At 45.1% G+C, this 17,315-nt stretch overlaps 1 protein-coding gene across 1 annotated transcript in view; it reads left to right on the top strand.

The window, feature by feature from the left end:
- CARD10 (caspase recruitment domain family member 10) overlaps positions 1 to 17,315 on the top strand; it is a 185,576-nt gene that overhangs the window by 125,856 nt on the left and 42,405 nt on the right. Inside the window, exons 17-18 of the mRNA XM_069231372.1 lie at positions 14,538 to 14,778; positions 16,206 to 16,278. Coding sequence (XP_069087473.1) covers positions 14,538 to 14,778; positions 16,206 to 16,278 — 314 coding nt within the window. The remainder of the gene's footprint in view (positions 1 to 14,537; positions 14,779 to 16,205; positions 16,279 to 17,315) is intronic.

Below are 17,315 nucleotides of genomic sequence, written 5' to 3'. Positions count from 1 at the left end.
ACCAGGGCTAATATCTAATGAAATGCAGGGGGGGCACCTGGCCCCCACTGCAGCCCCATGGACCTTCCCTTTCCGGGGGCAGAATTTCTAGTAAGATGAGGGGGGACTGCCTGCCATGCCCCCACCTTGCCGCCCCGGGGACCAACACCTCCCGGGCCAGAATTTGTAATGAAATACGGCACCTCCCCGGAACAGAATTAGTAATTAAATGGGGGAGGGGGCTCTGCCCCCCCTGAAGTCTCAGGGACTGCCACCTCCCCAGGGCAGACTTTGTAATGGAATGCGGGCCCACCTTGCCCCCTCATCTCTGGGGACCACTACCTCCCCGGGGTTGCAATAAAAGAACGAAGGGGGTCTGTTGCGAACTCCCAGACCCGGGGACCCCTTTAAAAATGCACCTGCTTGCTGAAAGCAGAGATTTCATCTCTTTCTGTGCCTGCAGGCATGGAGGCAGGGAAAGAGATGAAAGTATTGCTTCTGAACGCAGGAAGCTGCATTAGAGGAGCCCCCTGCGCGTAGGAGTAATGCTGGCTCCGGCAGGAGGTGAGGAGCTGGCTGGGAGCGTTACAACTGCACAAAAAACAGAAACATTTGTTTCTGCAAATTACAAATCATCCAAGTGTGTTTTCTATGCAGTTCTACTATATAAAGTTAGCTGATGAAGGTGCTCGAGGAACAATCACAATGGCAAATATAAAGACACCCAACATCACTGGAGACATTGCCTGGGCTTCATTTACCCAGTTGTAGTGTAAGAGATGCACTATACAATTACTCAGTGAAGTAGCACTTACTAATTAGCCAGTAGAAGGTACTCCAGTTGGGTAGGCATTCTGCACAAAATGCTGGCTGCTTGTTGAATAAATACACGACAGGATTCTTTCTGACATGATGCTCCTTTCACAGAAATAAAAACTCAACAGGAAGCATTTACAGATATCAACAAAGATTGTGCTCAAGTTGAAGCTCCACTTCTGCACAGTACTAATCATCAAAGTTTCTTGCGCATGCTGAAGGCAAAACAAGTGTTTTTTATCTGTATTTTCATCTTGAAAAGTTATCTGTAAACCTTGATGGAGGTGTTTGCATCCTTGCTTTTTTTAGCGTAATATTTCAGGTAGTGATTGCGATGAGTCGGTTCTTTCTTGTCAAAGTCCTTCGCGACTTTGCCATGCACAGCTAATTACTCTACATATTATATAATTGATGAGACCTTGTATGGCATCTTTATATTATCACTGCAATATTTGCAATAACATTATTGATACTGTGCATGGCAAGGTCGCAAGTTATAGTTACCTTAGGGTGCGAGTTATGGTTATTTAAAAGAACTCTAAGTGTAACTGCTGAATTTCCATGGTTTTGTATGAGAAAATTCTGAACCTGACTATAAGGTCCCTGTACCTTTTGTTTTTTTCCCCAGTCAAAAAAAAAAAAAAATATATATATATATATATATATATATATATATATATATATATATATATATATACACTCATGCTGCCCCAATCCCCAGGCTGTCACTATGGGAGTTGTCCGGTGTGGCCCACTAGCATTACCATTTCCAAAAGTGTCTCTGACAAAGACGGTACATGCATATTTATATATTCACTTAAAAAAACAACGGTTACAGGGATGTTATACATGTTATACTTAGGTTCACATTTTAAAGGTACAAAACTATAGAAATTCACCTGTTATAGTTAAAGTTATCTCAAGTATTTATAACTTGTGACCTAAGGTAACTATAACTCTCGCCCCCGCCATGCACAGTTTGAAAAAAATTTACTTCAAATATTACATTGATATTATTAATGATGTAATCAAAGATGTCATGAATGCCATAATTTATGGGTAATTAGTATTGCTTGGCGAGGACACAAGTTATAGTTACCGTAGGGCACGAGTTATGCTTACTTAAGATAACTATAACAGGTGAGTGTCTATGGTTTTGTATGTTTAAAATATGAGCTTAACTATAACGTCCCCATAACCTTTTTTTTTTTTAAGTGAATTTCTATGGGGTTTTTTTAACATAAAGAAATTTTCATTACTACACATTAATCCAACCACCGCAGGGCACGGCATTTGGCCGTGCGGGCTTCAGTTGGCTGCAGGGCCTAGCCTGTGGCTGTGGATAAATTCAGTGTAAATGCAAATTCCATTATAAAAAGTATGATCTTGCGAGAGACTCGCAAGAGCAAACCAGGAAACACTGCCACCCGTGGACAGCATGCAAGAGATTGCCTTCCTGGCTCTTGTGATCTCTTGTGACCAGGCCGCAAGAGCTACTGGTTATGATGGGCTTTCCTGGCTATTGTTAGAGTCTTGCAAGTGAATTTCAGAACAAAAAAAAGGTAAACAGTAAAAAACAACATACATGATAAAACTAGAAGGTAGCTCTGTAAAGAACTGTTTTAGTTAACAGTTAAAAGGCTTTTGTAAGAATAATGACACCTTAAAAATAGATTGGTGGTAGCATTTATCAGTAGGAAAGTTACAAGAACTGAGCAAATACACATATACTACTGAAATGTTGAATATTTCTATATGTAATAGTATGTTATGAAAAAAATCTTTTCACAAAAAAAATCTAAACACAATATATACTACACAATTATTCTACCATACATACTTACACAAACATAATTTACTTAAAAAAAATAGAAATTCGCTGAAAAAAACAAGGGGTACAGTAACATACCACCTGCTCCCTTCATATTGTATACTGTATACTTTATAGAAAGGCCAACTTCTGAAGCAAAATAATCAAACAAACCTAGATTAGTATCTGGTGCACACACTCTTCTATGTTAAGTATAAATTATTTTGCTGACATAATGCTCTCTAATAACTCAAGGATGCTTACTAAAGTTAGAGGCTGATTACGAGTTTGGCAGTCCAAGGACAACCATGTTTGTGGTGGTGGTCCGACCACCAACAAGCTGGCAGAGTGGACCACTGTATTATGAGTTTGGCGGTCGAGCAAATAGATGACACTCAGCAGTCCGCAGCAACTGCCAGGTAGCACAGTCCGCTGTGGTCATCTGGACGCACAAACAGGCCGGCAGAGACCATGTTTCTGTCGGACCTATTAGGAGGGTGCACACTGCCAATGTGTGACCGTGGTGGTCCAACCACCCCATATTAGAAGGCAGAAATGGACAGTATAAAGGGAGATACTCAGCTGAAGACAGACGTGCACATCGGGAGCCACCATGGAGCTATTCCTAAACGTCATGCTGCTGCTCAGGCTCTCCAAAAAACAACAAAATCAGCATCGATGTGGATGACAGCAACCGTAAGTACCCACATCTATCTGTATTATTGATGTTACAAAAAACTTGTACCACTAGCAAACACATCATGGGGGAGGAACGCCACGGGCAGCAGCTACACTTAACATTACAGACACACACTCACATGCTGCAACACGGACAACCACACATTCACAACGTGCACTCTTCAGCCAGCACACACACACTGCACGCCAATACTACACATTTACGCACAACTACACGGCACAGACTCAGGGACACAGAAGGCCACACAACATTCACACACACAGCAACAACAACACAACTACTCCTCATATACAAATACATTCCACATACTCACACCCAGCATTGGCCAGGGACTGGCCACACATACAGCACACTTATACATCCATGTGCCAAGGCACACACGCAACATCACCATCAAACAACCCTGCCATCGACACACATGTCACACACACATATAGCACAATGGAAGTACAATGTGATGCACAATACACACAGAGACAAGTCGACAAAAGACACAAAGCACACCACGACAACAATACTGGCACAGCGGGGATGGGAGCATCAGACCGTACATGGAAGGAGGTTGCACTGTTACACATATCACGTTGAACATGGCCACAAGCAATATGCTCACAGGAATTGGCCCCAATTGAGTCTCAGGAACAAGCAGTACCAATACCAACTGTCATCCATAGTCACACAATGGGGAACTGCAAGGCAACAAAGCACACACAACTCACACTCCATGGGATATACCCCTGCAAAAACTGTCATAGTTGGACTCTTGCTGCAGGCAAGTCTTCTGGTTTAAGGATGACAGTACTTATGTTTGTAGGTGACTATGCCAATCCTACAGCAAAACGCAACTGTCGTCTCAACCCTTCCGGCTCACAAGCAGTACCTCACCAAAACAGTTAAAGGTGATTTGTGGCAGCCTTTACGCATGGACTCAAAAGCGTGACATCTCAGGGATCGCCGTGTTTAAACGGAGATTACCCCTTTCTCACATCAACTACATGTCTCAATCACACACAGGCAATGAAGAAGATGCAGTAAAGTTTCAAGGTTTATTTTAGTAAACCTGTAATCTGCGATAAGCTGCATGGGCTGCAATGAGTGAGATAATGACCAATGCAAGAAACAGAATAGTAAAGACGAGAGTCATTAATACAAAGACCCCCACCATCTTGCAATATCATGAAATAACATGGAGTGTGCGATATGTCCTAATACCCTAGCATGGAGGCCTAACCCATACCCTAGAAGAGAGCTAGGTATGTTAAACCCCAATCTGCCAATGCCATGTCCATTCGAAGAGCCCCAACCCTTGTTACCTTGGAATGAGGTCTCTAGCTCAGACTCCGCAGGAACATGAAGACTGGGTCAGTGTCATCGATAGCAGCGATGGCATCTGGTCGGAATCCCTCTGACTATCTGATAAAGTGAGGAGTATTTATACAGATCTGCTTGGACCCCTGATGAAGGTCTGTTCCCAAACAATAGATAAAGGAGGTGTGCTTGGGACGGTGATTAGTATAAACAATTCCCTTGAAAGCGTAAAGAGAGAAAGTACCTAACAGGAACACCTCCAGTTTATTTGTATTTGTCGTCTGATCTTGACGCCTTAGCGCGGTGGCACTAATAAGGAAAATCAAAACATGGGCCTAAGTCAAAACAAGGCAGCCATCTTAAAATAATTACTTAATTAAATGCGCTAATATAGAGCAAGCTAAATAGGGTAAAAGTCACTGGGTGATGGGGGCACGAGTCTGCAAGCCAGAGGCTAAGCTAACTCCTGTATCCCTTTAAAAAAAACTAGGATTCACTACAAAACCAGCTGTGAGGGGCACACACCTAAATCTACAGATGCACACTCAAATGCACAGCAAAGTAGCACAACTTAACACATTCCATGTCTGCAATGATAAAACTCAAGAACACACACACCACATGTAGACAATAGCCATATCAGGGAAACAAGTCCTACGCCATTGATGCCCACATCACACAACACAAAAATAAATACATACCACAACAAACACAACACAATGCCATGACACCAACATTCAATCTACATACACATACCCATCACACAACACACACCCTTCCCTTGGGGGAACAACAGCACTGCACACAAACTCACATAGTGCAAAAAACACCTCATGGAGCAGCATGCAGCCCAAACACACACAACTACAGGCACACAACAAAGGTCACTCAGGAGCAACAGAAAGCTAGGGAAGGAAATGCAGGACAAAGGTGTATCCCACAAACCAACAATTGGTTAATCTTATTATAGATTAATGTCTCATAACCTAAGTCCAAGGCCATAGGCCGGTGGACCAAAAGGCACAGTGTTGGGCCCCTATTTAACTCCTGACTGCCATGTAACCTCCTCAGGAAGGGACATCATGGGGGCAGGCAGGCACCTCAGGGATGATCAGGGAGGGAGGTGGGTGGGTTTTGGGTGGTGGTAATGCCTTCTGGAGGGGGTGGGCCACTTCTTGACGGGGAGGGGCCTGGGTGCTTGCAGGGAAAGCCTTGGAGGTAGAGGGGCGCCTTTGGGAGGGAAACAGTCCGTTTGGGGGTGCTACGGGGGGAACAGGAGTAAGGTCAAAGTCACAAAGGAAAACTTTCTTAAACACACAGGGATGGTCATCAGAAGGGGTTTGGGATTTGGAAGTTGAGGGAGGGGATGTCTGATGTGTAGGTGTGGATGTCTTGGGTGCATGTTTGTGGGAGGTGTGCTTGTGTGTGGTAGGTGTCTGTTGGGTGGATGAGTGAGGGTGTTTTATGTGTTTTGGACTGAGGGGTGGTCCTGCGGGTGGTGGTTGTCTGTTGGGCTGGTGACTGCAGGTATGGTAGATGTGGTGCATGAAGGTGTGTCTCTGGTTGTGGTGTCTGCAAGTGCAGTGAATGGGAGGGATGTCAGAGGGTCTGCAGGGGTGGTGTCTGCGGGTAGGATGGGTGTGGTGGCTGTATCAGTGACTGTTGATGTGGTGTCTGTAGGTGTTCCAGATGTCATATGTGTGATGCTGTGGGTAGGGGGGTGTCGGGGTAAGACATGACTGTTGCTTTGTCTGTGGGTGGATGTTGTTTGTGTGCATGCCAGTGTGTCTTGTAGTGCTTTTGTTTGTGTGCGCTACCCTTGTCTGTTGAGGTGGATGCATGTGAGCCTGTCTGTGTGCTTGGGGTGGGTCGGCGAAGGGGGTATTTGGACTGGGAAAAAGGAAGGTGGAGGGGGGACGGAAGACAAGGGGTGACTGGCTGTCCTCAATGTGGAGGCCAGAGTCTGAAAAGATCTCTGTAAGCCAACCATTGCACCATGAATGCCCTCCAGGAACGCAGTGTTCTGCTGGACTTGGCTTGCCAGTCACTGGATGGCATTCACAATGATGGACTGACCTACAGAGATTGACCTCAGGAGGTCAATATCCTTCTCACAGAGGGCCGCAGGGGTAACAGTGGCTGGGGCAGATGTGCCTGCTGCAAAGGAGACACTCACCCACAGCCAACTGGGTGGGGAGCAACAGGGAGGGTGGTGATAAAATGGGGGTGGGGGACAGAGATGGTATTGGTGGGGTCCCTGATGGGTCCGCTACCACTAGGGAGTAGCCACTGGAGGAGGAATCTGAGGATATAGATACAGATCCGGTGTCCCCTGTGGCACTCCCCTTGCCCTCCATGCCACTGGGTCCCTCTGTGATGCTTCCCCACTCGGCTACGCCCCATCTCCTTCACCTGTCTGTGCTGATGGTGACAAAAGTAAGTGAAGTAGGGTCATAACATGGACATGAAAACACTTCAATCACAACTCTGAGAGACACTACATACCATCATGTCAAGTGGCCCCCGCCTGAAGTGGAAGCAAAGTGGCATCATCATATGCCAATGCAAAACCATGCATGCCATCTGGAATTACAAAGGTAACCCATTAGCTAAACCTTGGTCTAGCTACCACACTAACCATACCACAGCTAGGTGAACACTCCACCCCACACCTGTGCCACATAGAGCACACACAAGTGAACCAATAGCCAACAATTGGATCCCATTGTAAGGCACCCTACTAATTACACAGATACCAAGCCTAGCACACATCTAATTTTTACTGATGTATTGTATCAACAATAACAGATGTTGGTAAGGAAATGCAGACAACACTGGTACAAACATGCAATACCTGCATTAGGTGACATAGAAACATCCATGTCACTATGGTCACATCCCAACAATGTACAGTTCTACAAGTGACACCTGCCCAAAATGAGTCCAAGATGTAGTAGCAAGGTCACTCAGACCTGCCCCACATGTGGTGTTGTACGGAACGTCAATGAAGTCAGGTCCTAATTATCATGGAGCGATGTCTACAGAATACACACAAGAATGGTCCTTTAACGCCCATGATAGCCCCAACCAATGTCTCACACCCATTTCCATGTTTACTTCTGAGTGTGTTTGTGATAGACAACTGTACCGTGCAGGAAGGAGGGGCACAGACCTTGGAATAACTAACAGAAGGACACCAATTTTTTGTACAATGAGAAACAACATCACTACCCACATCTCAGACATGGCAAGTATGGCATCTGTCTATGGATGAATCCCTGACCCAAACTCATGTGATGCAAACATCAATGCAAGTCAATCCTTGATGCATCCCAAAAGTCAGGGCACAATTCCCAATCACCACACCGGTGCTGTGCACCTACAACCAATATTCCACATTAAGAGTACAAATCATCGTGAAGTGGAGCCACACCTAGGCCTTACCTGTCATGTCCATCATGACAACTGCATTTACACATGACTAATGACATACTATGAGGCATGAATGTATCTGTCTGACAACATATGATGGTGACGCAGTCCTGTCTGGGCATCACAGTAAACGGACAACCACTGCACATCATCCCATCTGCATAGCTAGCACATGCCTACATCTAATGCATGAATATGTATCCTAGTGGGAATGGAGCACAAGTAGACAAATAGGCTCAAGTGATGTTGGCTATACTGATGACACATCACCAATGACAATGCACATTCCCCGCTTACCAAGGAAAGTAGTTTGCTACAGCTGCCAGGATTTTGCCATGTAAGTCATGTCACATGTATGATGGACACCCATGCATCACAGACTGCTGTGAGGCACCAGCACCCAACATACAATGGAGCAATATTACCCATGGGTTGCAGATGTCAACCAACATATATCCCCAGACACGTGGAAGAGGACAGTGAGCCACATCCTACCTGCCTTTGAACTGTGACATTTCGGAGGAGTGATATGTTGGTGGAAACTAACTCCCACCAGAGTAGGTAAAGCATAATACAATAAACACAGTCATATGTGCCCCCTGCTGTGCAATTGGACTGAGGGTTCCCCACAGTTTAGTCCTAGGTCCCAGTTCCAAATGGATGAGCACACCAGTTGGAAACACATGGCCTGTCTACACCAGTTTGATACCAGATGATTTGTGATACATGACACATCCCACATTGTCAGGTGGAGCAGTCTTTCCCTCACTCAATCACCTGGCAAAGGGTCAAGCATGAATTTGCCTAATACTCACCCCCTTGTGGCTGCTGTGCTGCCCTCAAATGTCCATCCAACTCTGGGTTGGCCACCCCCAAATTGCGGGCCATTAAGGGGGAGTCATGGTCCAATGGGCACCATGTCCTCATTGGGAGGACAGCCCCAGCTGGGCCTCTGCGATCTTCCGGGCCCAGTGTCTCAGGTCCTCCCACCTATTCCGACAGTGGGCGTTCTGCCAGCTGTGGACCTGCAGGGTCCGCACCTTCTTGGCGATGGCTCTCCAGACCCCCTTATTCTGATGGGCATTGACCCGCATGGATGCAAATGACAAGACAGCATATTATGTCCGCAAGTCCCATACAAAATGGCTGAGTCATATACATGTCAGTGCACCAAGCTAATAACATCCTGTCTTGACCATCCTGTCCACCTGCTGCACATAGCAGTCATTGGACACAGTAACCTGACTACAAACACTCTCCAGTAGGGTACCCTACACCACCCCAGCTCAGGCCATTCACTGACTAGGTAGGCCAACTGTGACTTTTGTGGGACATGAGCTAGCCACATTACATTGACCAGGAACACAATGGAACACATCTAACAAAGTGGCAAGCGACAGGTAAACCACCCAGCAAACAATGTACAGAAACACCCACTACATATGAATGTCACCTGCTACATACAGTCCCTACAGGTCACAACTAGCCTAAAGATTGACCTATTGCGCTTGGACCATAATGAAGGGAGTGACATGTTGAGCACACAAAGAGTCAAGCCTGTCCTTGTGTGGACATGTGCAGCTACAGATGCAGGCACCTGCTACTTCAGAGAGTGGGGGTCTGTGTGTCACATCAACATTACAATACAGACTTCCACACATGTGTTCACTAAACCTAGAGTACCTTAAGAGAAACCTGGCCATGCATTGGACATGTCCCACTTTATGCCCAAACTACAGAGTCTGATATCAAGGCACATCCGTTAACAACACACTGTTTGCATTTGTGCAATGTCCAAAATTCAAGGTGCCTGCACAGGACACATCAGAGCTGGATGAAAGAGACAACAGGGCTGTGGTCTCAAGGGACCTGTCAAGGCTATGTGACACATATTGTCAGAGTTGCTAAGAGCACATCATTCACTGATCACCAGCCTGTCTCCAATGCAATTCCCATAGTAATCAGTGGACAGAGGCTCAGGAAGCTGCATATTGGCAGTGAGGTGTGATTTGTCAACCTCACATGCTGTGCAAGGATACTGGGTTTGGGCACAGTGTCACACTTGCATTGCAAAAAGGAATCAATACAGACCAGATTTCGTCTTTTTCTGCGAGTAACGATAGTCAGGCCCCGGTCTCTGCAGGCTGAGCAGACAGACCTACACAAAACACCATATCTGACACATCACATGCATCATACTACATCATGTAGCCTACAGCAAATTGCCATTGGGTGAATATGTGCAGAGCTGAGGGGCATAGTGAGTCTTTACCTGGCTTCAGAACAACTTCCCACAGGGCCAGATGTGGCCGGAGTTCACTGTGCAAACACAGAAAGATCTCAAATAGCGATCAATGACACATACAACATGCATTCACCCCTCCTGCTGTGATGTAATCGCGTCACCACACATTAAAAACATCTGCCAAGAGTTGCCTGGGGATGACTGTCATGTCACCTCATCTAGTCAAGTGCATAAAACACAATTTGGGTCAGGGAACACTCAATACACACTCACCACATTGTCTCAGGACTCCAAACCTGTCACTTGACATAGATACATCCCCATTGACCCAAACATTAATGCACACTGTCAGCACCTACAGGGATTTTAGGACACAATCTGAGAAACTAGGCCTAGGCTAACTAAAGCTAAGTATAGGTACAGAGAGAAGTGTGCACATGGTGCACTTACTTGCTCCCTTAGTGCACCACAGAGCTGTTGATACATGGGTAGAACCTCCGCCACAAGCTTTTCCAGCTCTTCTGGTGAGAAGGCAGGGGCCCTATCACCTGTTGGACGAGGCATGATTGCTCCCATAGTTGGTAGACAGCAGCTCGGGTAGTGGAGGTCTTTCTGGCAGCAGTGTCAGGAGTCAAGTGAGGGATTCAGCACAAGATGGCAGCAATGTTATCCTATGGCAAAGTCCACCAAGATAGCATCTGCCTACCGCCATGATGACTTCTGCCGGCAGTCCAATGGAGTAGGTCAGACAGGCGCCATTTTAAAGGTATAGAAAATAATTTAACGCTATTTTATATGTGTCACAGTTTGGAAAATGTTGTCCTGGCGAATTTGCTCTGCTCTGCAGATGAAATAGTTGGATTGTTTAAAAATGTTTAAAGATAGTTGACATGAATCACTGCAAATCTTGCCATCATTTAAATAATTTAATAGGATGTGATCATTGAATGTGGAATATTGAACATGGCAACAAGGACCAAGAAAATTGCTATTGGTCATTCATTTACGTTTTATTTGCTTTCATTGTTTTGCTTAGGGGGTTTGGTATGATTTGGTTAACTTGAACTATGTTCACTAATCGTTTAAAGATGGTCGACATAGTTTGTGACACATCTCGTCACTATGCCAATGTGGGTTAGACATTCTGTAATAGTGTGATATAACCCATTTATGACGTATGGTTCAATACATAATGATGCCTAAGGAGAACTGTTACTGTTGTATCATGGTTAGGTAAAATTTGTATTCTTTACACTGTTCGAGTGTAAAAGCCACTCAAAGATTGCTGACATCATTATGTTAAAACCATATGGTTACGAATTCAGAGTCCGTTTTCAGTGTTAATTAATTTGTTTGTGCACTTAGCATTTGAAAATTAAAAACTCTAAGGGTCAATTACCCGTAAGCAAGGAAACTTTGTTTCCGAAATGCGTTGGGTTTGTTTTTGCCCATTAAATCTTCACTTCAACAATGAGCTGTGACGGGGACTCGTTGGACTCGAGACTGTAGTGAGATAAGACGCCTCGCCCGGCCAGATAATGTTTTTGGATTGAATACAGAGGTTCTTGACCTCGTCTCTGTCTGCTACATTGCTGGCGAAGGAAACAGCGACTTTCTTCTTCCTTATATATATATATATATATATATATATATATATACAGATATGTGTACTGTAAAAAACAAAGGTTACAGGGATGTTATAGTTAGGAAATAGAATTTAAAAAACATAGAAATTCACTTAAAAAAACAAAGGTTACAGGTACCTTATAGTTATGCTCACATTTTAAATGTACAAAACCACAGAAATTCGGCAGTTAGAGTTATCTTAATTAACTATAACTCGTGCCCTAAGGTAACTCTAACTCACGCCCCTGCCGTGCACAGTGTTTTCATAAAAAATGTTACTGCAAATATCACAGTGATATTATCCATGCTGTTATCAAAGATGTCAAGAGTGATGTAATTTGTGGAGTAATTAGTGCATGGCGAGTGTGCAAGTTATGGTTAGCTTAGGGCACAAGTTTTGGTTACTTGAGATAACTCCAACTATAATAGGTGGATTTCTATGGTAATGTACGTTTACAATGTGAGCCTAACTATAATGTCCGTGTCCCTAATTGTTTTCTCGGGGAGAGGGGGGGCCTTGGTGCCCCTTCCCCTGACCGATTTCAGCCCTGGGACCCAAAGTCTCAGGGCCCGGTGTTAATATATTTTTGTTGGGAGGAGGGGAGGCTGGGTGGTCCCCTCTCCAGGCCCATCTTGGTCCTGGAAACACCATCCCTGGCCTAAATTTCTTTTTGGGGGGGAGCCCCCTACCCAGGCCAGTTTTGGCCCAGAGGACCCCATCCCTCAGGGCCCGGCCTAAACATTTTATTTTTCGGGGGGGAGAGGGCCTGGCAATGTCTCCTGTGTGCCCCCAGGGCACCCAGTCAAAATGGTTAGATACCGCAGGGGGGATCCTCAAGACCCCTGTGGTCCCTACCGGTTGTTCACCTCCTTGGAAATCCGGCATTGGTGTCAAAGAGAGGGAGCTGCTAAACATGTTTAGCAGCTCCCTCTCTGTGAGAGCAGAGATGCAGGCAATGAAACAGAGGAAGCCTCTGACGAGGAGGCGGTGGTCCCCGGGGCTTAAATAAAACATTTTGCCCCAGGGAGTTGATGGTCGCATTTACTGCCATAATCACCCAAAGGGAGGTGGCGGTCCCCGGGGCTTCAGTAAGCCCAGGAGGGGGGCCCCATGCACCCCCCTCTTTATTTTTAACATGCCTCCAGGATCTGGCCCATCTGGGGGCTTCATATAAAGACGCACGGGAGTCAGCGCTTCTTTTCTTTTTTTTTTAATGTTGTCTGGATCGGTGGATCCGCTCAGTGCTTAATTTGTAAATTAAGAGGTGCCGGTGCTCAAAGCCCTTCTCTTAAACACGAGGCTGCTGTAATTAAATCTGCCAGCACTGAATACTGAGGCAGCATAATCCTGAAGCCATCTCGGGCCTCTTCAATCCATTTACGGCCACCCCTGCTCCTTCAGCTCATCCCGCAACTTTCTACTTTCTCCCTTTATGACGCTTTTTAGTTTTTCCTTCTTCCGTCTTTCACATATGTGTCTTTTGCTCACAGCAAATGCTTGAGGCATAAGAATAAGCCCTGGCCCTCACAAATAAGTGCCGGTGCTCAGCACCGGAAACAACAAGCACAAATTAAGCACTGGATCCACTGCAACTCATGGCGGAAAACCCAAAAAATGCTTTTTTGCTGGTGGTGGGGTGTCCCTCTGGGACCCCAGTTCCAGAGCTTATGGGTCAAGGTGTCCCTGCCCTGACCTCATTTCTTATTTTGAATCCTTTTTTCTGGGACTTCAGCCGAGTCCCAAGATGGCTGCCAACACTTCCTTGTTGAAGTGTTGGCAGTCAGTCAGATCTCAACATGAGATCGGGAGGGTTTGCGGAGCCTTCGTGTCCCTATATATACAAATTTGTTATTTTTTTTATTTCTCAAAAACTACTTAAAGGATTTACCCCCTGTAACAAAAAGGTCGCTTTCTGGGCCAAGAGCAACCTTGCTGCCAAATTTGGTATAATTCTGTCCAGTGGTCCAGACGCTATTCCTGTTAAAAATTCCTATGGAAAAAGCATTTTGGGACCCCTTGTTTTTCTCGCCCCCGTTTGACAGATCACCCCGAAACTTTCCAGACAGACGCTGAAAATGAAGATTCATCAAATGGCCCCAAATTATTAGCAAAATAAAAAATGATTTTTCTATGGACACTAGGTCATAACTATAACTACTAGTTACACAGACACTTGTATATATATATAAATACACCAACACACATGTATATATGCGTATGTTTAGATAAGTACATATTTGTTCATAGTATTAACTTTTAGTGGAATTTATTTAATTTACATTACATTAAATGTATATATTAAAATAATTAACATTTACTACTTTAAACTCTAGTTATAGTTAAAAAATCAACAACTTTGTATATTTTGTAGACAATTGTGTCAACAATATTTTTTTCCCGATATTTCTGTACTTACCATTATTTGTATAGGAGCACAATATTGTGGTATACAGTATTTTTGACACAATATTTTTGTCTACAATATTGTTTACAACAATATTGTGTCAGTGATCCCTGAATTGCAACTGAAAATGGGATACAGCAGTTTACAAGGAAAGGTGCACTTTACAGCTAACACAATTGGCTGATGTGCCGCATTGGTTGTCTATTTCTGCCACAGGTTATGAAGCCCTGCTGCAGGAGCTGAATGGATGCTCACAGGGACAGGAAGATTCCTTTTATGTCCGTGCCAATCTTGACATCCAGGCTCCCAGGGACCACCAGACTCTGCGTGTGAAGAGCCGGGACATTTTGCATGTCATCAACACCATGTTCCAAGGGCAGTTTGAGTGGTTCGGTGCCCGTGTAGATGCCTTAACTCAGATGGACCTTGATCGAGGAACCATCCCAAATTACTGCAGGTTGTCACTCATCTATTTATTTAATTTTTGGGATAGAATAGGCTTGCTGCCCACAAACACTTCTGTCTCCCTGGACTGATCACGCTTGAGGGTCAAGCCGAGCCTGTACATCTTTAAAATGAACATGAAATGAGCTGTTTCAAGGAGTTGCCCCCCCCCCAAGCGTCTATCACACCAAGAACACAGCCATCCTTTATTGTGGGGCTGTGATCCATCATTGGAAACCCCTCACATTGGAAACACCTCACAATTTTAATATATCGAAATGTAACCTATGGCCCTCAAGCAGCTGCCAACTTCTCAATGACCACCAGACGGAAAAGACAAGCGCAGAAACGGTAACACAAAGTTGATAGACTCAGGCTTCAGTAGCTCAAAATGCCTATTCTTGATTAAACTTCTGAATACTTTATTAAACTATTAAGACTGTGGCCCCCAGTATGACATTGGCAGTCCTACCACAGGACCAATGTTCTAGCCGGGCTGTGATAGAGCGCCCACGGCAGTCAGTCTGGCCGGAACAGTGCTACGCTATAGGACTCAGCTCCCATAAGGGGGTGAGCCGAGTCCTATAGCGTAGCAAAGAGGGGGCCGAGCGGCACCGAACGAATGTGCCCTGCCTGCAAAGCAGACAGTGCTCATTCTGACGGTGCTGGGCGGGAGGCCCCTGCACTGTCCATGCCATAAGCAGTGCAGGGCCCCCCGTTGCCCCCAGCACACCCTTACCACCAGCCTTTCCATGCTGGTCAGACTGCCATGGAAAGGTTGGTGGTAAGGGGAGTTGTAATCAGCCAAGCGGCACTGAGTTCAGCGCCCCATGGCTGAGTACAACTCCGACCACCGTCATACCATTGGGAACCATGTTCCTGGTGGGGACGGCAGTCCGCTGGCAGGTCTGCCCACCAGGTTTGTAATTGCGCAGTTGAACCTCCTGAAGTGTGGTGGTCCAACCATCAATGCGACTGTGCACGGTCCTCAGACCACCACACTCCTAATACAACCTAATTTAGAGCCTTCTGTGGAATGCTCTTAGCCCTGCAGCAGCACAAATCCAAGCAAAGTCCAAGCTGAGCTACTGTTAGTGCGCAAAGGCCCGTACTTGTATTTCAAAATAGTATCCAACTTATCACACCAAACGGGCTATGCTAGTACTGTGATACGTACTATTATCAAGTATTACATGACTACCAACGTGTTCTCTGTAGAAAATCACCAAGAGCTTACTGATTTCCCTTTCCACAAAATCAGCAATCCCCACAACCTTCCATTTATTCAAGGTCAGACAACACCAGGATATTTTTAATGCCAGCATTGACCTGAGGTAAATGATTCTGTGATTTACCAAACGTGTTAACTCAGTATAGTGACTTTTAAAGATTACTTTTAGATTGGTGCTTGATGTCATCCTGCATATTTCTCTATTACAGGGCTCAACAGATTCTTCTCTGTCATGATGACCATCGAATCACTGGGCAAAGGCAGAGGATCCTCCGTTACAATGTAAGATGAAAGGCAAATACCACCTCTGACTGTTAGCTGGGAGAGAATGCCTAGCCCCGCTTATCCATTTCTGTTAGACAGTATCTAAGCCAAAGAAGGATGCATGAGCTGGTATCTCCTAGCTAACTATTATTCTGTGGATTGAGGAGAACTGTGCCTAGTGTTCCAGTGAGAGCTTGCACTGAAGCAGCTGCATGGTGCAAGGCTTTGGCATGGGCCAGTGAAGGATCTATGAGCCTCTGGCTCCCACATTCTCGCCTCTTCCCAAAAGTAGCCAAATGTTCTCTTGTGCAGAACTAGGCAGCTCATTTTGGGTTCCATTTCAGTTAGGGGTGTGCAAAATTCACAATTTGCTTTGCATGATTACATTAAACTTTGCTACAGATGCTTACCATGAATGGCACATAATTACGCAAAGCGGCATAATGGCATAATTTCAAGAATTTCACATAAGAAGCAGAACGTTAAATTCCCCAAATTATGCAAATTACATCAGAGTAAATTAAAGTTCGGTTTAGCCTAATTTCAGTACGTGTGCTCCAGATCTTTGAAGTGCGGCCTATGGACTACACTGGGCTGGGTGTAGTTAGTGATTGCACCATCCTTCGTGAAAGCTGACAACCCCATTCAAAGGCTAAGGGAACCTCAGGAACAGCTTCAGGAAGTTGCACTGAAACAGCATCTCTTTCACTGTAGAATACATGCTCTTTGAGATGCTCTTGCTCACCAAAGAAGTGGGGCAGACCTCCCAGATGGGAGTATTCCCTTTCTAAAAGGGACACATTTCCTGCCTTTTCCTAAGCTTCTGATTTTGTGTGTGTGTGTGTATTTGTGTGTTTTTAACCTGGGGTGTATGTGTGTGTGTTTTAACCTGGATCTATCTTCCTAGTGACCAAGCACAACACTCTAAAATCATTAAAGATGTGCTTGAAATAAAAACAATTATTGGCAACATAAATAGATCTAGCTTATGAATGAAAGTGCCTTGTGTGCCATCAATGGGTTAAGGCACCCAGTATGTCTCCATACATGCACAG

The sequence above is a fragment of the Pleurodeles waltl genome, chromosome 4_2, assembly GCF_031143425.1.
Source record: "Pleurodeles waltl isolate 20211129_DDA chromosome 4_2, aPleWal1.hap1.20221129, whole genome shotgun sequence".
Classification (NCBI taxonomy): domain Eukaryota; kingdom Metazoa; phylum Chordata; class Amphibia; order Caudata; family Salamandridae; genus Pleurodeles; species Pleurodeles waltl.
Note: the sequence above shows the minus strand (reverse complement) of the source record. Positions and strands in the feature narration are given on the sequence as shown.